The sequence below is a fragment of the Eptatretus burgeri genome, chromosome 16 (assembly GCF_056783735.1).
Source record: "Eptatretus burgeri isolate ZD-2024b chromosome 16, Ebu_testis_v1, whole genome shotgun sequence".
Taxonomy (NCBI): domain Eukaryota; kingdom Metazoa; phylum Chordata; class Myxini; order Myxiniformes; family Myxinidae; genus Eptatretus; species Eptatretus burgeri.
The window spans coordinates 3,803,648-3,829,172 of record NC_140976.1 but is presented as its reverse complement, the minus strand read 5'-3'; the positions used below and the strand labels follow the sequence as shown (position 1 = coordinate 3,829,172).

At 44.0% G+C, this 25,525-nt stretch overlaps 2 protein-coding genes across 6 annotated transcripts in view; one reads left to right on the top strand and one right to left on the bottom strand.

The window, feature by feature from the left end:
• Positions 1-25,525, top strand: part of LOC147010338 (transient receptor potential cation channel subfamily M member 2-like) — a 232,812-nt gene that overhangs the window by 106,114 nt on the left and 101,173 nt on the right. For 4 of the 5 annotated variants that reach the window (XM_085858995.1, XM_085858998.1, XM_085858997.1 and 1 more), the window contains 5 exons: positions 6,883-6,915; positions 8,128-8,373; positions 15,573-15,671; positions 20,848-20,968; positions 24,407-24,552. In XM_085858995.1, the coding sequence (XP_085715121.1) occupies positions 6,883-6,915; positions 8,128-8,373; positions 15,573-15,671; positions 20,848-20,968; positions 24,407-24,552 (645 nt within the window). The remainder of the gene's footprint in view (positions 1-6,882; positions 6,916-8,127; positions 8,374-15,572; positions 15,672-20,847; positions 20,969-24,406; positions 24,553-25,525) is intronic. The other variant, XM_085858999.1, reaches the window with a different exon arrangement.
• On the bottom strand, positions 1,983-3,731 carry LOC147010339 (uncharacterized). Its single transcript, XM_085859001.1, has one exon. The coding sequence runs from the start codon at positions 3,695-3,697 to the stop codon at positions 2,549-2,551; it is 1,149 nt and encodes a 382-aa protein (XP_085715127.1). The 5' UTR covers positions 3,698-3,731; the 3' UTR covers positions 1,983-2,548.

Below are 25,525 nucleotides of genomic sequence, written 5' to 3'. Positions count from 1 at the left end.
TGGTACGCTTTGAAATAACTGAGAGTGAGTGTAGCTCATTGTTACTAGAGTTTGCCCAGGCAATGTTACCATAGTTCAGGTAAGAGAGAATTATGGTATTTATTCACGGACAATATTATACGAGTAAGGAAGATATGAAGTTTCACAGAATGCCCACGTTTGGAGAAAAAAATGTCAGCAGTCGATGAAATATAATTAATTAGTCCAGTTAAGTCTGTCATCCAAGGCAACACCTAAAAATTTTGTCAAATGAACAAAAGTAATGAGTTTATTGTCAAGAAAGATAGAAGAAATGGACAGATGTTTGGTGGATTTGCTAAAGAACATTCACTTTGTTTGATCATTTGATAATGATCATGATTTGATCACAAGTGTTTGTTATCTTGTTATATTAATGGTTTTATTGTATTAATTTGTGATTGGAATGATGCTGTTTGGAATGAAAATATAGATAAGTAAAATTTATAGAAGATGGAGGTAATTATAAAAGGGGATGGGGAAAAGAAAAAGGCAGGGTTTCCCTGATCGGAACGAAAGGCTGCGGTGTTCAACCAACCCTCGTGGGTGATTTATAACATCTGCGGAAGACTGCTTGACTTATCACCGATAATTCTTCTTCAATCATCTTCCAAAAGGTCAAGGAGAAATCACGTACAATTGAGAACTGGAGTGGCATGATTTTTCCTTTCATCTCATATTTATATAATGTGTAAATATTCTTGAGCTCAGATTCATCGGGCGTATTCCAGAATCGGGTGAAATTGGAAGTGTGATGAGCGGGTTGTTAGGTCATGGTTGGAATACAGGGTTGGCTCGGATTCCAAATGCCTCAGACATATTTAGCTTCCACGCTAAAGATCCGCCTGCTCGGCGTTTTTGGGCGTGAGCGACCACCGTTTGTTGGCATCTCTGGTCTATCAGACGCACTCCACTCAACAGAGATCTTCTGTGCCTGGTGTTGTGCTGAAAAGGGCAACCCTTCTCATGGAGTTTTGCTGTTAACGATTCATCACCTGATTTAGCACCTTTGTGTGGCTCGTGTGTAATGAGCCCTTCTTTGCCTCTATGATACCTTTCACGTCTCACGATGCCTTACTTGGGTTGGTGAAGCTTGTCTGAAGAGTTGGAAGTCGATTTCTCTTTGAATTCTTCATCACCATTCCTGGCTTAGGCCCTGCCTTTTTCTGGAGGGATTTTCAGCCAAGTACCTCGGCAACTTAACATTCCCTTGTGGCATTTGAACTCCTTTCAGACGTATTTCTGTCACATATACGTTCATGACTCCGACTGCTGGCCAACAACAATGAAACCGTCATTCTTTCGGAACGTGATTAGTCGATTTTGAGATCAAGACTGTTTATATCACCTTCGACCGATAACACCCGTAGGAGGGTTTGTTATCAGATTATTCGAAGATTCCTCCCCAACATTGCTATTTATACAAGTGTACCCCTTGCATTGTTTAGCATTATGCACGTTTATTGGTTTAATTCACTAACTTACCAGATTGCTTGGTGGTTTAAGGACTCTTGCTTGGTTGCTTATTTGTCTCTCCCCACTTCAGCAACACTTTTCCATGCCGGGTTTCCTTCTTTCGACGCCAATCTCCATCTTTGTTAGTTAAGAGGGGAGACCCGTAACAGTCGGTAAATATGGAAATGGCGTCCATTGTTGGATTTTCCCATCGCCATTCCCTCTGATGACCTGCTTGGAAAATACTGAAGTGCCCTCTTTACATTGTATGAAGTAAAGATTCAATTGTGCTGCACACAAAAACAAAACCTCAAAATGTCTGTTGGTCGTGGTGAAGTTTGTGACCACATTGATACGAGACCAATAAATCTTATTTATTACGAGAGGAGAAAGGTGTGGCGGGCACAGTGGCGATAAGAAAGGTGTGGTGGGCACAGTGGCGATGAGAAAGATGTAGTGGGGTGATGTAAGAAAGATGTAAAATTTTATTTTAAGCAAAGTTTTGTTTTATAAATATGATGAATACAACGTACTGCGATGTTTGTAATCATGAATATAAATGTTATAAAAAAACACCTTCAAACCAACAAACACACATTCAATCTTTTCAGACAAATATCTCCACTTGACCAAGAAACAAAACATTGTGACAGATGTGATAATTATATTCTTAATTTTTTTATAATAAACACCTTCAATCACGCAAACACAAGAACAATGAAGAAACGGAAGGTGCCACTAAATTCTCCATTGAAAACACTGATGAGGCATTTAAAGGACATATAAAAATACTATTATCTATATCTAAAGCATTATCTATATCTAAAAATACTATACATACTATTATCAATGGAATGTTAACATAAAATGAAAAATAAAAAACAAAACTTATTACTTGAGTGGGCAGCAGTATCTAGAGAGATTAAATGTTTCAAAGATCAGCAGGGAAATTGCCCAACCACCAACAATACAACTTTTAAAACCACATTAATACTGTTTATGTGACACGTAAACCAGGGTCAGGAACATGAAGAGTAACACAACAAAGTCCAGGTATGAGGATGATGAGCAGTGTTCATTCAGTGATAGGGTTTTTACAACAATCACCTCCCTTGCATTTGCAGTACTTGCAACACTTGATCCCAGCTACCCTGCAGGAACACCCATTTTTGCGAGCACACTTGCCACATGTGCAGGGATTTGGCAGGCCTTTGGGTTTGGAGATCACAATCTCAGGGACTAATAAACTGCCCCTTCTTACAAACCCATAAGACTCGGCATTCATAATCAGGGTGGCATCTCTAAATGGGGCTTGGACCCACAGCTGCTGTTGGTAATAGCCTCGATGGATATGTTTCCTTGCATTAGTTGAGGTGCAAGTGGTTCTCTCAAAGTCCATCTTGAGGGCATTGCTATCAAATGCAGTGAGATGCAGATCGTCAAATGTCTCCAGGTCTGTTGATGGTTTGAGACACTTGACCAAGAATGTCTCTGCCATCTGTATTGCACTTTCTGCTAGCTGGGGACAGTCAAAATTCAGGATCAGAGAGGAATTTCCTGGTTTGCGGACAGCATTCAGGGCTGCAAGTTTAGTTGATATCTTGCTAGTTGTATCGCACCCAGTCAGCGCAAGGAGTGCTGGGAGACACTTTGTGAGCTCGTCTCCCAGTGCTATGCAGATATCGTGGAGTGGTAATATTGATCTTTTCACTCCTGAGTTGCGGACGAGCCAAAGCTCTTGGAGGCCAAGATCTCTCCAATTGACTGTGATGTGGTATAACAGGCACACAAAGATATCTGTGTCACCTGATGATAGCGTCATGGATGTAGGTCCTGACCGGTGACTTAGAATGTCCTGCACATGGAACATCATCCTGTCATCAGCTTCCTCGTGTGTGCAGTTGAGCCGAGGGAATGGAGAAGCACACCCAGCTGACACCATCCATGCCTGTGGTGATATACCGAGGTATAGAGGTTTGGTTCCGTGGTAATTGGTGGTGAGCCACTGAACATAGAATGCCTGGAAAGCAGTTTTGCTGATGGAAGATGACCAAAAGTTCTCTAATACCACTGGAACATTTTGGTTTGGTGATATCACATCAAGGACAACCATTTCTTTTGACTTTCTTCTTCTCCCCCTCTCTCCATTCTTGATGCTGTCCTCTCTGTAAGCATCAAAAACGATATGGATCTCATCACAGTTGTGCCCAGCTTTGGTGACCATAGATGTCAAGGCAATAGCAAAGTCATGGAATGTCTTGACGGGCGGATCAATCTTCTTTAAGGGGACCTTTCTCACCAAGGCCATCAAAAGCAGGCTGAGTGAGTGATAATAGGGTGCATAGAGTGATAGACAATGGGGTACAAAGATTTTAAAAAGGGCGTGGTCATTTTCGGGCTGTTCGTCCTGGATAGAGATTTTGGCACACATCCCAAGTTGTTCCTTGGGGTCATATTAGCCTAAAACAGTTGAGTTATCCTCTCCTAAATTAAGTGCATACATGTCTAAGCCAGGTCCTAGACTAAATAATGCTGTATTTGAAAAGACTATGGAAAATTAGGAAAATCGACAAAACATAAGACTTGCTACATCTTGGAAACAGGCTTCAAAGTTAATTAATAGACCAAGTTTTGAGTGAATGGAGGTGTTTTCAGAGAACTTTTGTGCTATTCATTTGAAAAAAAAGAGTATTAAAATGGATAAACCTATTTATATAGGAACATCAATTCTTGACTTGTCAAACTCATTAATGTATGACTATTACTACAATAATTTAAAATCAAAGTATAAGGATAATATGCCATTGTTGTGTATGGATACAGATAGTTTTATATTAGAAATTAAGACAAGTGATGTATATGAGGATATGATTGATATTGATATATATGATACAAGTAATTATAAGTCAGGTGGTGTGTTGTTTTCATCAAAGAATAAAAAGGTTATTGTTAAGTTTTAAGATGAATTGGGTGGGAAGGTCATGAGTGAATTTATAGGATTGACATCAAAGTCTTATGCTTTTATGTATCTATCTATAATTCCAGCAGTGTGTGTGTGTGTGTGTGTGTGTGTGTGTGTGTGTGTGTGTGTGTGTGTGTGTGTGTGTGTGTGCGTGCGTGCGTGCGTGCGTGCGTGCGTGCGTGCGTGCGTGCGTGCGTGCATGTGTGTGTGCGCGCGACCGCTGTTTCTCGACAACCACTGGTCTGATCTAATTGAAACTTGCCAGGTATATTGCTGGAGCCCTGTGGATGTGCCTTTTCAAGGTTTGATATTAATCAGACAAGTGGTTCCCAAGTTACCAAATTTACCAAACCAATGACAGTAGACGGTACTATGATGTCACGATTGATGTCACAATTCTTTATTTTTCTTTTATTTTTTTGCACGTACGGCCACGCACGTACGGGCGCGCACGTACGGGCCCGCACTAGTATTGATAATAATAACATTGAAAGGTGTGATGAGATGCTAAAGGGAATAAAGAAAAATATAATCAAGGAAACAATAAACTTTAAACATTATAACAACTGTTTAACCTTAAAAAGGGAGAGTACAGAAAATATGAATACAATAAGAAGTTATAAACATCAATTATGTGCAGAAGAGATAAATATGAAAGAAAAGAAGTGCTTTAATCAGTAAGTCTCAATTTTACATTTGCTTGTCTGGGAGGGGGAGAAAATCAGTCTCTTATTTTACATTTGCTTGTATGGGAGGGAAGGGAATCGGTCTCAATTTTACATTCGCTTTTATGGGAGGGGGAGGAAATCAGTCTCCTATTTTGGGCTTTTGGGGCTTAAGTTATAAAGTTTTTCCCTTTTCCCCCTTTCATTTGAATGGCTGCCTCTGCCTACTTATCCTGGTGGCACTGCAGTGGCACGCTGTTGGCAACGGCTTGGCGCAGGCATCTCAGCGTTGATCACACGCTGGCGCTGGAAGCCCGCTGTTGATTATGGGCTGCTGCTGGAATCACGTTGAATTCACAACACTTTGATTATGCGGTCGGTGTGGTTGTGGTGTAAGTGTGGTTTGCCCTGTGGGGAGGTGCAGGAGGAAAAATCATTTGAAGGGATTGAGGGTGGGAGGGATTGAGATGGATTAAATGAAAAGGTGGGTTTCCAGGAAAGTACAGGGTTTGAGAGGGGAAGGGTGAGGGATTGGGATGGATGGATGGAGGGAATCTCAAGAAGGGGAATCACAATGGGGATGGAACCTGTTAACACTCATAACTCATTTTCCCATCCCTGAAACGAAGGGGTGGTTTGTTGGGGGGGGGGGGGCGGGGAGGGGTGACCGAACGAACCACAATTACTAATGATATATCGAACTAAGGATTTCTTGTGTGTTGAGTATTACACTCTGGGGTCCTTTTTCCATAACCGCAACTATATTATACACAACACACACATCTCATTTTTAAATTTTCTGTCACACACACACACACACACACACACACACACACACACACACACACACACACACACACACACACACACACACACACACACACACACACACACACACACACACACACACACACACACACACACACACACACACACACAATGAATTGTACAGTATCAGCCATTCCTAAATTATAATATAATATAATTTATCCCACATTCAACTTTATTTAAATTGTCAACCTCAAAACATAGTTCCCTTACCGAAAGTAAGATTCATAACCTGCAAGCAATAGAATGGTTTCCCAACCATCAGCTGGGCACCATTCTTACTCGAGGTTTTGATCCTTTCAGCCCAGAACCTCTCCAAACGGTGGGCCCACAACCTTTGTCATGTATCCCGATCAGTAGATACAGGGGAGGTGCACAAAAATGAGGGGGGGGGTACAATATTTAAAATTTACAAAAAGGATAGTGAGCTTGATGACCTGACTTTGGTAATTCAGCAACTCCTGGAAAGGAACGTTGGCTTGCTCCACTCCCAGGCACACTCCAAGGAAGGTAATGGATCAGAGGTAAAACCATTTGAGTATCTTAATCTCGGGACGTGTAATACAGGTCCAGCAAGAAGCTTTGCATTTTATAGTACCAGCTTGGGGTTAGAATCCATTGGAGTTCAGACTGATTAAGTACCCCTCCATTGATCTTCAGATGGGGATGAGGATATCTCAGAGTTCAGTTGTCCTCTTGTCCTTTCTGCTCACACCTGTTAAGGATCATTGTGTATATCTGATAGACTAACATGCAGTGATACCAGCCATTTGCAAAGTTACACCTTTACTTCACAAACACCCACAAAATAGATTTGAATTTAGGGTCCGTGAGTTTGATCAGCAAATTGTTTTTATTTGTTGATTTTCAAAACGATTCTGTTTTGGATTCAATTGGAGCAGATGATACTATTGTGCTTAACCGTATGTTTCTTGTTTCTCTTGTTCACTGTAGGGTTTTGTTGAAAATTTATATCAAATGCACAAGGTAAGGCCTTTTGTGAATTGATAGTTGTGCTGATTGTTTGCATTGTTTCAGGAGGACTGGTTTGTAAATTGGTGTTTTGATTTGTTAGATTTTTTTGTTTTCTTTTGTGATCTTTATCTTTCTTCAATGTTTGAAATCCATTTAAATATGAACTCAAGACATCAATTTGTACACTCAAAATACCAAACATATCCGATTATTTGTGATGAAATGTTACATTCTTTGCTGATGGGAAACAAATAACTACTCAACCATCTCAACTGAAGATGGAATCATCAACTGCAACTTGTTAATGAGGTTTCTTTGGAGAACAGCATTAAAGCATAACCAAACTCTAACGCGAGCCTTAAAAAGCATCATCGGCTATGTCTAACTGGCTAATCCTGAGCCTATCCCGATGCTAAACTGGCTAAATCTGCTCAGAGAAGAGCAGCCTGGGTTTACAATGGTTGGGGGTATGGGTGGGTGGCGAAGGATGGGATGTTCATGCTGAGACAGCTGGTGGAGAAGAGGTTGCAAGGTGAAATGGCATTTTGATTTATAGATCTTTAGAAGGCCTTTGACACTGTCCTGAGAGAGTTGGTGATGGAGACACTGTGATGGATGGGAGTGCCGGAAGCAGAAGTTGGATGTACAAGGGATCGAACGGAAGGGTTTTGGTTGGTTCTGGAATGTCTGAGGAGTTCAACATGAACATCAGTTTGAGGCAGGGAAGCTCTCTCAGCTCACTCATGTTCATTTTATTTTTTAATGGAAATCACCCCAAACAAGGCATAAAGCTACCTGAGGTGAGGGGCAAAGGGAAGGCTAGATAAAGATAAGGATAAAGCAAAACAAAATAAATAAAAGAAAGAAAAAAAATAATAATAAAACATCCAAGACACACACAAACGGAGATGAATACTTTGAGACCTGGAAGGGCTCCGATCCACCTTCTGAAGTCGCATATGGAGATAACAATCAACAATAAACACAATGGGTTTTCTCTGTTCTGCAACTATCTAAAAAGTACCTAGATTTTGGTAATGTAAATATTGAGGGACTTAAGACTTTGATTCAAAACTTTGGGACTGAGACACAGTTTACCATGACTTCACTTCATCAGTGATGATAAATAATTGAACATGTCAAATGAATATAAATTGACTTTTATCTCTCCCTCAAGTCTTATACTCTCATCACTGTCTTTGTCTTTATTCGTTTTCATTCCAGCGTTTGGCCACACCCATGAAAATGGCACTGGTAAACAACCGTTACCAGCTTGCACAACTTTTTCTCGACAACGGACTGAAGCTCAAGAAGTTGTTTTTGAACAACCTTTCTTTGGAGGAACTTTACCAGCACCTTCCCAAATCAGACCTGCTGTTAAAAATCATCCGTGGCATGACACATGAGGCTTCTCATGACAACAACAATTATGACCAGTCCGTGGTAATTCGACAACTCCTGGAAAATAAGGTAGGCTTGCTCTCTTCCCAGGCACACTCCTAGGAAGGTGATGGATCGGAGGTAAAACTTTTTCCAATTACAACAACCATTTGAATAATTTAATCTCTGGACTAGTCATACAGATCCAACGAGAAGGCGTGCATTTTATAGTATTAGCTTGGGGGTTTGAATCCATTGGATTGGAGTTCAGACTGATTAAGTGCTCCTCCATTGATCTACAGATGGGCTTGAGGAAATCTCAGAGATCATTTGTCGTCGAGTCCTTTCTGCTCAAACCTATTCAGGATTATTGTGTATGTCTGATAAGCATGTGGTGCTTCCACCCATTTGCAAAGTTACACCTTTACTTCACACTCACAAAATAGATGTGAATTTAGTGTCCGTGAGTTTGATCAGCAAATTGTTGTTGTATGTTGGTCTTCAAAAAGATTCTATATTGGATTCAATTGGAGCAGATGATACTATTGTGCTTAACCATATGGTTTCTCGTTTCCATTGTTCACTGTCGGTTCCACTTACAAATTTATCTCAAATTCACCAGGTAAGGCCTTTTGTGAATTGATTATTGTGCTGATTGTTTGCATTGATTAAGGAGGACTTGCCTACCGGTGTGTTTTGAATTGTGAGAATTTTTTGTTTTGTTTGTGATCTTTATATTTCTTCACTGTTTGAAATCCATTTAAATATGAACTCATGATATCAATTTGTGCACCCAAAACGCCAAACGCACCTGATTTTTGGTGATGAAATGTTACATTCTGTGCTTATGGAAAACAAACAACGACTGAGCCATCTCTACTGAAGATGGAATCATGAACTGTAACTTGTAAATGAGGTTTCTTGAGAAGAAAACATTAAAACATAACAGACTAACTCGAACCCTCGCCTGAAGCATAATTGGATAAGCCTAACTGGCTAACTCTAACCTAAAGGCCCTGTCACACCTTGACGTTTTTGCCAGCGATGGCAACGTATTAAAATGTATGTAAAACGCTGGCTGACGTTGAACTTTTGATGTTTTTTTTTTAAGATTCGGACGTATTCATAATGAGTTGGTCGTATGCATAACATATTAGTAATGGACACAGAACGTTTCGTTGTGTTATAGATAACTTATACCAACGAATGCTGAACCTGTTGTCGGCCTACACAACCGATGCCCAACGATAGTCTAACTTCGGCATAGCGCGTTACACGCATCGCCGACGATGTCGTGACGTAGCCTATTAAAAGGCTGACTCACAACGATTCAAATCATAACTGCCGTAGAAATGGAAGTGTCAACATCACGGTCACACCTTGGCGATCTTGCCAGCGTATGCCGACCTAAGAAAAATGTGTCTAAAACGTTGGGGCACGTCAAATACGGTATGAGTAAGTTTGGTATACGTGAGTAGAACACTAAAGTACGCTATCATACGTCGTAGTAAGTAGAGTACGTCAATAAATTTTAAACATGTTCAAAATTTTATGACGTACTCGGCGTATGACACACGTTCCGCATGCGATGGGGATAAGTTTTACACACGATATGTGGACGCTTACACACGTCCATAAAGGCTACTTATAAGCTACTCATAAGTCGAAACACGTCGCGGTAATGTCTTTTTTACGCGAAAGTTATTTCTAACTTATGTTTGACGTGCTTTGAACCAATTCTTTACGTAGTCCCAACACACGTCGACGTATGTAGACGTATTCCAATGACGTCTTCCGGTCGACAAAAAAAATAAATGAACGTGTTTCTAGCTTACAACTGCCATATAAAGACGTGTTCCCAGCGGTTTTGGGAATTGGTATATAAAAATGCTGCTCATAAAAGGGGAACCCAACAGTGTTTTCGAGTCCTTTTTGAGTCGATGTCCATGTCAGCAGTAACAGTATCAGTATTAGTATTAGTATTAGTACTAGTATTAGTAGTAGTATTAGTAGTAGTTTGTTCATGTTGGCAGTAGTAGGTGAGTGTGAGGGGGAGGGTGTGGGTTATGATGGATCGTCCTTGCGTCCGCGTGTCCACGGGTAGGTTCATAGGCTGCCACTCAACGATTTAAATGGCTGCATCTCCACTATTGAAAGTAGACGCTTGCGCTCAACAATTGGATTTTTTTTACACTCAACGACTTTTAAACGGTACCACTCTGCTATTTTCATTGTTTACAATGAACGATTTAAATTGCTGTCACTCGCCTTTGTTTTTTGACGCTGAGGTTTTGAAATTTGAAGCGTTTCTTCTGAACGTGTTAAAACGCTCAAACTCGACTATTTTAAATAGACGCTGCCGATGGACAATTGGAATCATAGCCAAGCTAGACATCGAAGTGTTAACATCCTCGTCATGCCGAAGAAAAGTTTGAAGAATGCTGCAAATAAGTGTCCTGGCCGTGGCCGTGGACGCTGACGCAAGGACGATCCATTATACCGACGTCTTTCAGCCTATGAGTAACTTAAAAGTAACGTCTGTCGATGTGTGGCAACGATCGCGTAACGTGCCAACAACACGTTAATCATAGGTTAGAAATAAGTTTCGGGTACGCTAAACATTACCTCGGCGTGTCTCAACTTATGATTAACTTACAAGTAGCATGTATTGACGTCTGTCAACGATCGCAGACCGTGCATACAACTTGTGGCCAGCGTAGCGGAACGTGTGAGTCATACGCCGGCATACGTCATGAAATTTCAAGCATGAAAAAAATTGAGGACAACCGAAAAGTACAACGTTTAAAGCCAGCGTACAACGACGTATGGCAGTGTTTTTCAGCGTGCTCTCAATGTTATCAAAACTTACCCATAATGTATTCAACGTGTGCCAGCGTTTTAGAAAAAAATTTCAAAAATCGGCATACGTTGGCTAACACGTCAAGGTGTGACCGGGCCTTAAAGCCGAACTGGCTAATCCTGCTCGGAGAAGAGCAGCAGAGGTTTACAAAGTGTCGGGGGAGGACGCATGGCATGTTTCCCCCTGAGACAGCTGGTGTCGAAGAGGTTTAAGGTGCAACGTGAACTGGCATTGGGATTTGTGGACCTGGAGAAGGTCTATGACACTGTCCGAGAGAGATGGTGATGGAAACACTGAGATGGATGGGGGTGCCGGGAGCAGAAATTAGGATTGTGGAAGGGATGTACAGGGGAATGAAGGGAAGGGTTTTGGTTGGTCCTAGAATGTCTGAGGAGATCAGTGTTGTGGTGGAGATTTCCAACCAAAAGAGAAAACCCTTTATAATTTGATAGATTGATTATTATACAAAAATATGTGTATGTGGAAGGAAAAGCTTGTCTCAAGAGTCCAAGCAGATCTCTGCCTCAGCCAGAATACATGGCCTTTTATACAATTGGAAAATCGGGAGGGGTCAGAACATTACAGGGCACTTGGCCAATCAGACGACAAAAAGCTTTGTTTGCACACGATGTCCTTAAAGCAAAGATAAAACAATCTTGTGCATAATTAAGCAGATTGTACTGTGAAAGAATGTGTCTTCCTTCATGGCACATCTGCAGAGAAAACCCTCATTTACTTTCTGCCATGATTAGCATTTATCTCAGCATGCAGATGGAGCATCTGGTTTGCACAGCTTTTGCAGAACAATTTGATGTCCATGACTTCTGCAGTTCGATGAGACTTCTGTTGATAAGAGGACAATGGGAAGACAGAGTTTGTGTTTGTGCAACTTTGCAATTGAATGGGAGGCCGGAGTTAATGAGACAAATGCCTCTGGGGACCAGACTCTCTGGCATCACCGAAGTAATTCTCCCCTTATTTTCCAACCAAGTGAAAAATATACGATTATATTGTTGCATCGTTCAGGCCTAGGTCAGATTTGCCACGGCGGCCGTGGGGTCTCCAAAATCTACGGCCACTAGCAATTCTACGGCGGCCTCAGTATTTCCACAGTCACACAATGTAGCAGTCACATATGTTTTTATTTTTCGGGGAGCCGCACGGCGTATTTATAAATTGTGGAGACCGAGAACGTGGGGGTGCCGTACGGTCTTTGATTTGATGTCGCACGGTGACCTTAGGGCGTTCCTGCGGCGGCCATAGAATTTTCAAGGCAGACGCAAGGTGCCCGCAAGGTGCCCGCAAGGCGACCGCAGGGGGGCCCTAAGGCGAACGTGCGGCCAGACGGACGGTAACGAGTGGGTTCTATTTTTTCTTTTTTTTTTTACCAGTTCTTTTGTGTCGGCTTGTCGAATTGCTACGGCGAACGTAGAAATGAAAAAAGTTATAACTCCGTGCTATAATTCCACGGTGACCCTACAGCCTGTAAAATATAGCCACACGGCGTCGGGCCACCCTGAGGCAACCTCAGAAACTCTGCGGCCGCCGCACGTTTCTGTCAATTCAGAGGGCGTACGGCCGCCGTATCCTCGCCGTAGAGCAAATGTGACTTCGGCCTCACTAACATACTATATCTATTTATTTATAAAACAACCTTCAGTATGCAATTATTTATCAAGTATATTTTAGAGTAACAAACATAACAGATGGGTACATATTTCCTTTGACTAAACATGGACTAACAATATCTCTAACCAGACCCATATGTACTTGGGTCAGTTTGGGGATTATATATTCGTTATTATTATCTTGATTAATCAATAATCCTAAGATTTAATATGGGAAGATATATCAGTTTATTAGCAAGACCAAAGTATATTGAACATTTACTCATGGCCTGTCAGTATCAACTCTGCAAATTTATTGAGCTCTGACCTTGTCATTTTGAGAGACCTGATGAGCATAATTATCCCACAGACAATTGAAGTCTATCTCAGTGCCTTTGCAGATAAACCTGGTGTTTCCTGGCAAACCATTCCTTTTATGGTGATAAAGTAACCTATACTTTACAACAGATTTTATACTTCCATATTGCTTCAAAGCAAAAATACAGAGAAATGAGTACATAATTTGTGGATAAAGAACACATCTCAATCTGAAAAATATTTGCAATAGTCATGTGTTCCATGGAGCTTTTTATTACCAAAATATCCATGCTCATATTTCACAAGATGGAATTGATTATTTTGACTTCCACAGTGTTTGAGGCAGGGAAGCTCTCTCAGCCCACTCATGTACATATTTTTTTCTTGGAAATCGCCCCAAACAACGCATAAAGCCACTCTGGGGAAGGTTAAATAAATATAACAAAGGATAAAGCAAAACAAAATAAAAGAAATAGAAAAACAACAAGAACACATCAAAGACACAGGTAGTAGCAGAAGTCAGATGAAATGTGATGAAACCTTCGATGTCGCAAGTTGGAATTGACATTCCTCTTCATGCTGAGTTGATCCAAGGATAATAGGAAGCACATTGCAGGTAGTGAATTCCAAAGTGAGAAGTATAATAGATAAAACTATCTGCATCACTTTTTATTCTGCACTTTGGATCAGCTAGAGTGCATGGGTGTGCGGATATGGCAAACTGAGTCTTGCGTCCAAACATTCATACAGGACAAACCAAGTAAGAAAGTCCAGCAGAGCATTTGCCATGAAAATATCTGTAGAACAAATGAAGAGTGGCAACTGACCTATGGTGAGAGAGCAGTTGAACAGTTGAACCCATCTCTGCACCAACCAGGTTAACTCAGCGTTTCTGGAGCCTATTAAGTAAAGATAAGTGGCAGTCTGGCACTCCATCCCAAATATGGCAACAGTACTCTTTGAGGGGAAGTATAGTTGTCTTACACAGGTACAAAACAGCATCAGAAGATAAATACCTTTGCCCTCAATAAAGACAACCAACACGCTTAGAAGCACTCGAAGCAATACCAGAAATATACTTATCCCAACAGGGGTTTGAGGAGATATCCATACCAAGAAGCCAAAGCACAGATGATTCTGTTAAAGATGAAGACCCCATGTGCACAGAAGGGGAAGACCTGTTTCTGGACCGAGACATGGACCACAATTTAGATTTTTTGCATTGAAGGTTACCAGCCAGTCATGCACCCACTTCAACGTATTCTCAAAATCATTGTCCATTGAAACTCCAACCTCATTACGAGCAGTGTTGCGTGAATCAGCAGATGTACAGTAAAGTGAGGAGTCATCAGCATACATGGCTAGCTGAGACAGAACATTATCAGGAAGATAATTGATATAAACAAGGAACAGAATGGGACCAAGGACAGAGTGCTATGGAACACCAGATTGATGGAGCAAGTAGAAGATTGACCCTCAAGTACCACCTTCATCCTGCGATTTGTAAGGAAAGCCCAAATGATTGATTGCATCACTCCAGGTACACCATAGGACTGAAGCTTGTGGAGCAGATGCTTGTGCCACACTTTATCAAATTCTTTTGAGATATCCATAGCAACAAATCGAGCTTCACCCGTGAGGTTCTATGCGCTCTTGAAATCACATCATATAATGGGCATAAGCCTGCAACTTCCAACACACTTTTCTCAGAACATATTCTGTTCATACTTCTGAAATCTTCACATTATGTGGTCCATGTATTTACACAGGTGATAGTGGATTCAAAAATTCGAATATCATAATCATAATCATAATATTAATATTATCATCATCATAATATAATGGGCGTAAGCCTGGAACTTCTAACACACTTTTCTCTGAACATATTCTGTTCATACTTCCGAAATCTTCATATGATGTGTTCCATGTATTTACACAGGTGATAGCAGATTCGCCGATCATCTGTGTTAATTCAACAGCCAAAGGCAATGCACTGTAGCATGTCACTTGAAAACAATGCATACTAAGTAGGCTAATGGTCTTTATCACGAACGAATATGGTGGGCTTCCACTACGCGTAGGCCAGATGACGTCAGCAAAAATTGCGCCTGATAATGACACGAGCTACCCAAAGTTGTCATTATGTTGGTTGATTCATTTGTTTTTCAAAGTCACACATATTCACAGATGTAGGTTTTGAAATCTGGATGATTTAATTCAAGCCTTTCTAAAATGCCTGGATTGTTCCTTTAAAGCTGATTTTGTCAAATTGACGAGGCCTTCTGGCCGAAACACGTGTCCGTGTGAGACTGGTGCTTTTGAATGTTGTCTTTCACAGCTGCCCTTTGAGGTTCTTTCTTGTTTCTTTCTGGATCACTCTCCATTCTGCCCTCTCTCGTGGAATTTAAAGGATAACGATGGGAAATCTCGCAATCACAAAAGAGTGAACAAATGTAAACTTTGATAATATTTTAATGGCACATCATGTCGTTTCTGTTGTTCAGGAGAAGAGTGACGGCTCAAACATAGAGTATGAGTGGGTCCTGTTCATCTGGTCCATCCTGTTCCGGCACAAAGAGATGTCGTTCATTTTATGGAGAAAGGTTTGTTGAATAAATATCTGAGATTTCTCTCATGCCATACAAGCCAATAAACAGGAAGTAAAGTTATTATTTTACTCATGGGGGCATTTTCAATAAATCACATTCGGGACGAGAACGTTCGGACATGCCGGTGTGGTGTTGCATGAGCCGCAAGGACATCAGTATGGACAATAACTATGTAGTTTGTGGCATTTTGAGCTGGGTTCCAAGCATTATGACCTGTGGGTTCAGTTGGGAATTCCAAATAGGCCGACATGATAAACACAACATGTAAGGCGATGGAGAATCTGTCATGAGCATGTTTTGAGGGGCGAAACACTGTCGATATCCCCTTTGTCTGCAAATGGCAAGGCTTGTACAAAATTGCTGATTTTCAGTTGCTCTGATTTATTCAATATCCTCACAGCTGAATGACATTTGTTAGGTCAGGTCAGATTAGATCTGTGACTTGCTACAGGTACCATGTAAACCTGTACTAATCTGTTCCCTGGTCGGGTTGTTGGCAAAGAAACCATCTCCCCCACCAATATTCTTGGTGAGGAGGGTGTATAATATGGACACCCAGCAGCATGAAGAACAAAACCTGTCAAAGGGCGGAGAGCTCCTTGTGAGCCAATGGCCATCCACATTGCGGTTGCTGAGAGACTCAAATGAGATTTGTTACCTGCATAGTCCGTGAGCATCAGCTGCGGCTGTATGGACAGGTGGCTCGTTTCCCTGATGCTGATCCTGTTCATCAGATTATCAAAGCGAGGGAGCCTCATGAGTGGAGGAGGCCAATCGGCTGACCACTTTCCTCGTGGTTGCAGCAGGTTGATCAGCATCTCAAAGAGATGGGGATCGGCCAGGCATCTGCCTGGGGGATGGCAGGACGGAAGCCCTTGGAGAACTGGCGGGAAGTGCACTCGGTGACATTCTGCTCCGACGCATGCTACCATACCGACCTGACCTGACCGAAATGATTGTCCCTGATCATGCTGTGCACTTTAGAAAAATGCCTTCCCCTTCATCAACCCACAAACTGAACATCTTCAGATATTACCAAGGTCTCAAAATCTCAAAATCTCGGAATATCTCAAAAAAATAAAATAAAATAAAAATAAAAAAAACCCAACAACAACAACAACAACCTTCTCCCGATTCTGCTACTTCTTCTTCCTCTTAACTTCCTCCTCGTCTTCCTCGATTTTTTTTTTTTTTTTTTTTTTTTTTTTTTTAATATACACTCCATGACCTAATCTGTTGAACTCTCTCATACATTAATATTAACAACAAAAACGATCTTATAATGCTTCATCTTCCTCTCTCACACATGTGGTACTCTACTGTTTCACAATGCACTACTCTTCTGCTATTTTAACAGACTGCTCTCATTTCGACCTCTCCTTCATTCCTTGCCTAAAAAATCCAACTATTACAGCGCTTCTTCTCTCCATGCTCTGAATTCGCCTTCATTGCACCCATCAAGAATTGTGTTAAATCGCATCTCTGACCTAAAACTTTTAAAAACCACAGTTTGCCATGGATGCTCGCTTTCCATCAACCATTCTTTTTTTCCAACTTCAGTGCCAACTCACCCCCTCACCCCTCACTCTCACTCTCAAAGCAACCATCCCACTCTTCTCCCTCCAAGCCTCCCTCTCACCTCTTTCAAAAATTCCCCCTCACCTTTCTCCCACCTTTCATCCCCCTCACTCTTCCTTCTCTAAGTTGCCCCCCTCTCATCCACCAACCTGACTCCCTCCACTGCCCTCTCACCTCCATCTCTTCACTCCACCTTCTCAAATCCTCAACTGCCATCTTCCTTGTCTCTTGTCCCCCTCTCTCACAGCACCACAGAGCCTTTTCTCCTCCTCATTCGGCCCCCTCCCCTCGCTATTCTGCAATACCCCACACTCCTTCAGCAACCCTCCTTACCTCCCCCCTCGTCCCTCGTCCGACCCTCCCCGCCCCCTCCACCTCCTGCACCAAAAGCCTCCTCCCCTACCTCTTCATTAAAAGTGTGGACCTCAAATATCCGGGGCCTTCGCTCAAACCTTTCAGATCTTTCCATGCAGGTTGCCACTGACAAACCAGACATTATCTGCCTAACAGAAACTTTCCTCTCCCAAGACGTGTCTGACTCCCAAGTATCTCTCCCTGGTTACTCCCTCTTACGGTATGACAGACCTGAGCCTCGTCCTGGTGGAGGTGTTGCTCTCTTCATCAAAGACTCTATTCCTCACTCTCCCTGCACTGCTCTCACTCCCCCACACCCCCAGGAATACCTCTGGCTTCGGCTTCCCCTCCACTCCCACCTCATGTTTATATGTGTACTGTACCGTCCACCGAACAGTGATGACTCCATCTACACCTCACTCTCCGAAAACATGGACCATCTTCTATCTTCTCATCCAAACTCTCTCTTCCTCTTATGTGGCGACTTCAATTGTCATCACGCCAGTTGGCTAGGTGTGGGTACCTCTCTCACCTGCCATGGGACATCAGCAAAAGCTTTCTGTGACTCATTGGGACTGACTCAATCGGTCAACTTCCCGACCCGGATCTCAACCAATGGTACTCCATCTCTTCTGGATCTGATTTTGACAAATTTCCCTGACAATATCTGCTGCTCTTCCTTCGCTCCAATTGGTTCTTCTGACCACGTCCTTATTAAAGTGGACATCTCTCTGGCTGTTATCAGAGAACCACCTCACCGCCATCGAGTCTGGCATTTCACTCAAGCCGACTGGCAGGGTCTCCGAGCAGCCATCAAACTTACAGACTGGTCTCCTATCACTACTTTCTCAAACATCAACTCATCCTGGGAATTCTTTCAAAGAAACTTGCTCTCCCTCATGCACAGATTTATCCCCTCTCGTGTTCAGTTGTCTTACCCTTCCTCCCGCCCTTGGTTTACTGAAGCTTGTGGCGAGGCAGTTGTCCTGAAACAACTTGCCTTTGCCTCATGGAAAGCAAACCCAACTGAGGGCAATCTCAGTTCTTTCCACAAAGCTCGGAACAAGTGTGTAGCTACCCTCAGGAGAGCCAGAAAACAACATCTTTCTCATCTCAAGTCTGAACTCTCAAACCTCTCTCCCTCCTCAAAATCCTGGTGGCGTTTAATCAAATCTGTTTCTGGTGTATGTTCCCCCTCCATCCCCTCCCTTACCTCAAATGGCCGCACTGCTGATTCCACACGTGATAAAGCTGAATGTCTAAACTCGGTGTTTGCAGCTAAATCTTGTGTCCCAAACCCATCACTATCTCTACCCACTTTACCCAGTCGCACCCAACTGTCCCTGGACTCTGTATCCTTTTCTCCTGACAAGGTGGAGAGCTTGCTTTCAAACCTCAAGTCAGATTCTGCAACCGGTCCAGACGGCATCAGCCCACGTGTCCTCAAAGCCTGCTCTTCTGCTCTTGCTCACCCTCTCTCTGTTCTATTCACCCTCTCATTTTCCCAAGGTCATCTGCCATCTGCTTGGAAATCTGCTAACATCACTGCCCTGCATAAAAAGGTGCAAAAACAGATCCCTGTAACTATAGACCAATCAGCCTTCTCCCAATCATCAGCAAGGTTATGGAATCCATCATCGCTTCAGACATGAAATCCTTCCTCTTCTCCAATGGCTTGATTTCCAATCATCAATTTGGTTTCAGACCAGGTCACTCTACCCTAGATATGCTGCTACTGCTCTCCCATCAATGGATGGAGGTCCTCAATGCCAGACAGGAAATCCGAGCCGTATCCCTGGACATATCACGTGCTTTTGACACAGTCTGGCACCCTGCCCTACTCACCAAACTCTCTGCCCATGGTATTCAAGGCCATCTCCACTCATGGCTCGCAGACTTCCTCTCCTGTCGCAGTCAACGTGTGGCCCTAAATGGAGTTCTTTCATCCCCTCTTCCTGTGCAGGCTGGAGTTCCTCAAGGTAGCGTTCTGGGCCCTGTTCTTTTTCTGGTTTTCATCAATGATCTCTCGGACTCTCTGGAAAATCCTCTATTTCTCTTTGCCGATGACTCAACCCTCTGCCGTACCATCTGTCATCCCTCAGCCCGGCAAGCAGCAGCTTCTTCACTCACTGCAGATCTGGATAAAATCACAAACTGGTCCAACACGTGGAACATGTCTTTCAATCCAGACAAATCTCACACTCTCACTATGTCTCTTCGAAAGGACCGTTTACAAAACCCCCCATCCACTTTCTCAACAATCCTCTGGAAGAAGTCTTTTCTTTCAAGCTTCTGGGTCTCACTATCTGCCATGACCTTTCCTGGGAAAGTCACATTTCCAACCTTGCCTCAAAAGCCAGTCGCCGACTGGGAATCCTCCGTCGTGCAAAGTCCTTCCTCGGCCCTCTTGAGCTCCTGACCACTTACAAAGCTTTTGTCCGTAGCCTGATGGAGTACTGCTCTCCCCTCTGGGCTGGTGCTCCTGCCTCCCACCTTTCTCGACTTCACGCTGTCGAAACCAGGGCTTTTAAGATCATTGGCATCTCCCGCAATGAAGCTGAGTCTTTGGGCCTCTCACTCAATCACCGCAGGTTGGTCGGTGGTCTTTCTGTCTTCTACCGACTCCTCTCCAGCCTTGCCCCCCTGCTCTCTCTGCGATTTGTCCCAACCACATTTCCACAGGGCGCTCAAGGTCCGCCAACAACCCGCTTCTGGTAAAACTACCAAAATCACGAATCACTGCTCATCTTCACTCTTTCATTCCTCTTTTTTCCCGCCTTTGGAATAAACTTCCTCACTCTATTCTTTCCCATTCTTCCCTTCAGGCTTTCAAAACAGCTGTTCACCACCACCTCTTATCTTCCCCCATCCAAATCCTCGATCTTTTCTACCCCCGATAATCCACCCAAGCCCACTTCCTTCAATTCTCCTGCTTTCCTTCCTGAAAGTCCCTTTAATGTCCATCTTCCCCTCGCCATGTTCCCCGTCCCATCCCCATCCCTCTCCCTTCCACAGTTCACCTGTGTCTGTTCCCCAATGTTTTGTCCCTTCCACTCCCGCCCCTCTTGTCTCATGCCTCCTTGCTGTGAGTTGTGTGTTAGCTCTCATACGAGCCTCGACCAAGGTATACAAAAAAAAAAAAAAAAAAAAAAAAGGTCATCTATTGACTGATCACACACGTGTATTGTGTGCTCACATGTATGGTTTGGTGATCCTTACTTTGTACTTTTCCTTCCAGTGCAAAAACTGCACAGCTGCTGCCCTGCTTGCCACCCGGATGTTGAAAAGGATGGCGAAGTACATGGAAAGCCCAAAAAGCATCCTGGAACTTGCAGACGAGTATGAAGAGCTTGCAGTAGGTAAGATGGATTTGACTGTCTCTGTATACATCTGAGGTTCTTAAGAACCAAACTGCAATTGTTGACACTTCATCATTCAACATCTCTGGGTCAGATTGCGGGAGAGTGTGTTGGAGTGGTGCTGAGGTGTCGTCCACCAGACGGCGGTCTCCTTGGGTTAACCTGAGGCGGTCCCTTCGGGTGGGTGCCTGGAATGTCCTATCCCTAAGAGAGGATGATCACCTGTCTCTGTTATCATCTGAGCTCAAGCGTTTGGACATCGGGATTGCAGCTCTCTCTGAGGTTCGGAGACCGGATTGCGGCGAGATAATGGTGGGTGGTTACACCTACTATTGGTCTGGTCCCTCTGATGGTTACCATACCCAAGGTGTTGCTGTGGCTGTGTCCAATAAGCTGACCCCAATGATAATTGAGGTAACACCGGTCAACGAGCGTATTATGAGATTAAGGATTCGTCACTCCTTAGGTGTCATTTCCCTGGTCTCTGTTTATGCTCCGACTGAGGCGAGTGATCTCACCGTGAAGGATGCATTCTACGCCACACTCGAGTCTGTAGTTGATCAGTGCCCCAGACGAGATACACTTCTAGTCTTGGGGGATTTCAATGCATCGACTGGAACTGATAGGGACGGTTATGAGGTGTGTGTTGGTCTCCATGGGTCAGGAACTGTGAACCAGAATAGCACTAAGTTCCTTGACTTTGCAAGAAGTCATGGACTTAGGGTGGCTGGTTCATGGTTTCAGCCCCCACAAGCTCATCGCTGGACCTGGTATTCCAACGCTGGTGGCGTGGCAAAGGAGATTGACCATGTCCTCATTGACGGTCGTTGGAGGATGATCCAGAACTGCAGGGTCTACCGGAGTGCTCAGTTCCTCAATACTGACCACAGGCTTGTTGTAGCAACTCTGAAGCTGCACCTTAAATCCTGGAGAATGGTACCATCCCAGCAGAGGCTGGATGTTGCCAAGCTCAGGGATGAGAGAGTAGCTGAGGAGTTTGCGAACAGGCTGAGTGGACACTTGGGGGGTCTGGGTGCTTTGGGGGGTCCTGAAGAGTTGTGGAGCGCCTTCAAGACCACCGTCCTTGATGTTGCCGGTGGATGCCTTGGAGCTCACCGCAGGGCAAAGAAGAATTTTGTCTCTCAAGGGACACTGGATACCATTGACCAGAGTCACAGGGCCAGGCTGAATGGCAGAGCTGAGCTGTCCAGGGAGCTGAGGCGTAAAACTGTACGTGCACTGAGGGTGGACAAGGAGGCCTATGTGCGAGGAATCTGTGAGGGGGTAGAGCATCACCTATGGACAGGTGATTCTCGTCCCGCTTACAGGGGAATTCGCGCATTACGTTCATCCAAGCCCATCCCTCGGAGCACTACAGTTCGAGCAGAGAGTGGTAGGCTCTTGAAAGAGGAGTCTGAAGTGAAGGCCCGCTGGGCCAGTTACTTTGAGCGGTTGTACCAGGCTGATCCCCCAACTGTCGAGTTGGACGTCAAGGGTGTTACAATCCCTGTTGCTGACCCTCGAATCAACTGTGGTCCACCGACGCTTGTGGAAACACGGGCTGCGGTGAACCACTTGAAACGGGGCAAAGCTCCAGGGATCTGTGGCATCCATGCTGAACTTCTCAAGGCTGGTGGAAATGCTGCACTCGTGTCATTGCATGCAGTTTTGTGCTCTGCCTGGAACACAGGCATCATCCCAACTGACTGGAAGAGGGGCCTTGTTGTCCCTCTCTGGAGAGGGAAGGGTGATCGCCAAGACTGCAACAACTACTGAGGGGTGACGCTGCTCTCAGTGCCGGGCAAGGTCTTTGCTCGGATAATTCTCGATAGGGTTCGCCACCATCTGCTTGAGCACCAGCGTCCAGAACAATCAGGCTTTACACCAAAGAGGTCAACGATTGACCGTATCCTTGCACTTCGTGTCCTCACCGAACGCAGACGAGAGTTTCGGCAGGGGTTGCTTGCAGCCTATGTTGATCTCTGTAAAGCGTTCGATTCAGTGAATCGGGATGTCCTCTGGAGGATTCTTGGTCTTCGTGGGGTGCCACCACAACTGATCGATCTGATGTCTGAACTCTACTCTGGTACTAAGAGTGCTGTGAAGTGTGGTGGTACCATCTCTGACTTATTTCCAGTTGTTACTGGAGTTCGTCAGGGATGTGTACTTGCCCCCACACTTTTCAGCACTTGTATGGACTGGATTCTAGGGAGGATGTCGGAGAGATCAAGTTGCGGTGCGTCATTTGGGAATGTCAAGATCTCGGACCTTGACTTTGCAGATGATGCAGTCATCTTTGCGGAGACTTTAGACATCCTCTTGGGGGCCCTCGAGGTGCTGAATGAGGAGTCAGAGCCGTTGGGATTACGGGTTTCTTGGGTCAAAACTAAGATCCAGGCTTTCGGTGACATCTTGGATGCTGCTGTCCTGTCTGTGTCTGTTTGTGGTGAGGATGTTGAGGTCGTGGAGAGATTCACTTACCTTGGCAGTGATATTCATGTCTCTGCTGGCTGCGAGTCAGAGGTCAATAGACGTCTGGGTCGGGCCTGGGGAGTCATGGATTCACTGGATCATGGGGTGTGGCGCTGCCGGTACCTGTGCGGGAGGACGAAAGTCCGAGTCTTCAGGTCCTTGGTACTTCCAGTCTTGCTCTATGGGTGCGAGACTTGGACTCTGACCAAGGATCTGAGACGGAGACTTAATTCCTTTGGTACCAGGTCTCTTCGGAGAATCCTTGGCTATTGCTGGTTGGATTTTGTGTCCAACGAGCGGTTGCTGAGAGAGACTCGGATGAGATTTGTTACCTGCATAGTCCGTGAGCGTCAGTTGCGGCTGTATGGACATGTGGCTCGTTTTCCTGACTCTGATCCTGCTCACCAGATTCTCTCAGCGGGGGAGTCTCATGAGTGGAGGAGGCCAGTGGGTCGACCACGTGCCTCATGGTTGCAACAGGTTGACCATCATCTCAAGGAGATGGGGATGGGCCTGGCATCTGCCTGGGGGATGGCCAGACGGAGGCCCCTGGAGTACCGACGGAAAGTGGACGCAGCGACGTGCTGTTCTGGCACATGCTCCCATACCTGACCTGACCTGACATCATTCGGTTATTCATGGCAGATATTAATATCCAAACCATGTGACGATGAATCTTCATCATGTTATCATTGTCATCACTCATTCCTTGATGTAATAACAGTGTGTATGTTTGTAATTTATGATTTTACATGTTGATTTATATTTACTTAATTAACACAGTCGAGAAAGACATGTAGGATTAATTTAAGGGGTGTCACAGAGTCATGAGTTCGGAGCCGAAGCTGATCTGGCCACAACGACTTCCGACACAATGAAAATGGACTTGTTGTTGTAACATTGTATATAACCCGGATTAGTTGATTCCTGTGTCTTGATGGTGCATGTTGCTGCCTTGTAATGCAGGAATGTTTGATCATTGTTTCAAAGAAAATGAGGGGCAGGCTGAGGAGCTACTCATTCAGCCGGTGGATATTTGGGGGGGAAGCACCTGCCTCGACCTGGCCCAAGAAGCTGATGCCAAAGACTTTTTCGCTCAATGTGGCGTGCAGGTAGTGATCCCAGGAAATTAATGAAACAATATTATTGACACACACCACTTGGTTTTATGGATCATGTGACCTCCAGATCTGAGTTGTCCTCCTGAATGCTTCATTGTTTTATGGAGTTGTGTGTGGTTAAACCCTGTGTACCCCACCCAATCCCCTCCCTTCCACAGATATCCTCATGTGTCTATTCTCCACTGTTTTGTGCTTCTCTCCTGGCCCCCTTGTCTCCTGATCCCCTTGTTATATGTTCTGTGTGTTAACTCTTATACGAGCCTTGATATTGTTTGAATAACATTTTTAAAAGTACTTTTATATATATTAAAAATCTATTAAAAATCTTTTTTCCAAAAGGACCTTAATCGCTATCGGCCATCAGCCATGGCTCAGAAAGTGCCTGGAAATCAAGTTTTGTTCCACTCATTGGGGGGGGGGGTAGACAAAACCTTGATAATATGATAGTATATATCCAAATACATACATATCCAAAAGTTCTCCACTCAAATAGCTGCAGTAATTGTGTATTTTCATCTTGAAAATGGATGCAAACGTGTGCGCCACGTGACGCCTCGACAGCCAATAGATCGGCTGACATTGAATGCAAATTACGTCACCTCCTGCAGGGAGGAAATCACCGGCAGCTGATTGGCGATTTTTGATGAATATGGCCAGTGAGGACGCTCCCCCGTGTATTATTCACCAGGACAATGTAGCGAACGAACAAGTCAAACGTTTTACGTCTGCAAGATGGGATAAATGGAGAGAAAGTGAAAACAAATGGCTCGTCTTCGACGGTCACGAACGACGTTTATCCGAGAGTGCCGGCGCGGGAGGACTAACTTCGATCATGGGCCTATTGTACCCGGAGTGCTGGTGTAAAGACTTCAAGCTACCCCCCCCCCCTTTAAGTTACCTTCCGCGAATCTGAAATCGATTTCAAGTTACCCCCGGGGGTAGCTATCATTTCTTGAAACGCGAC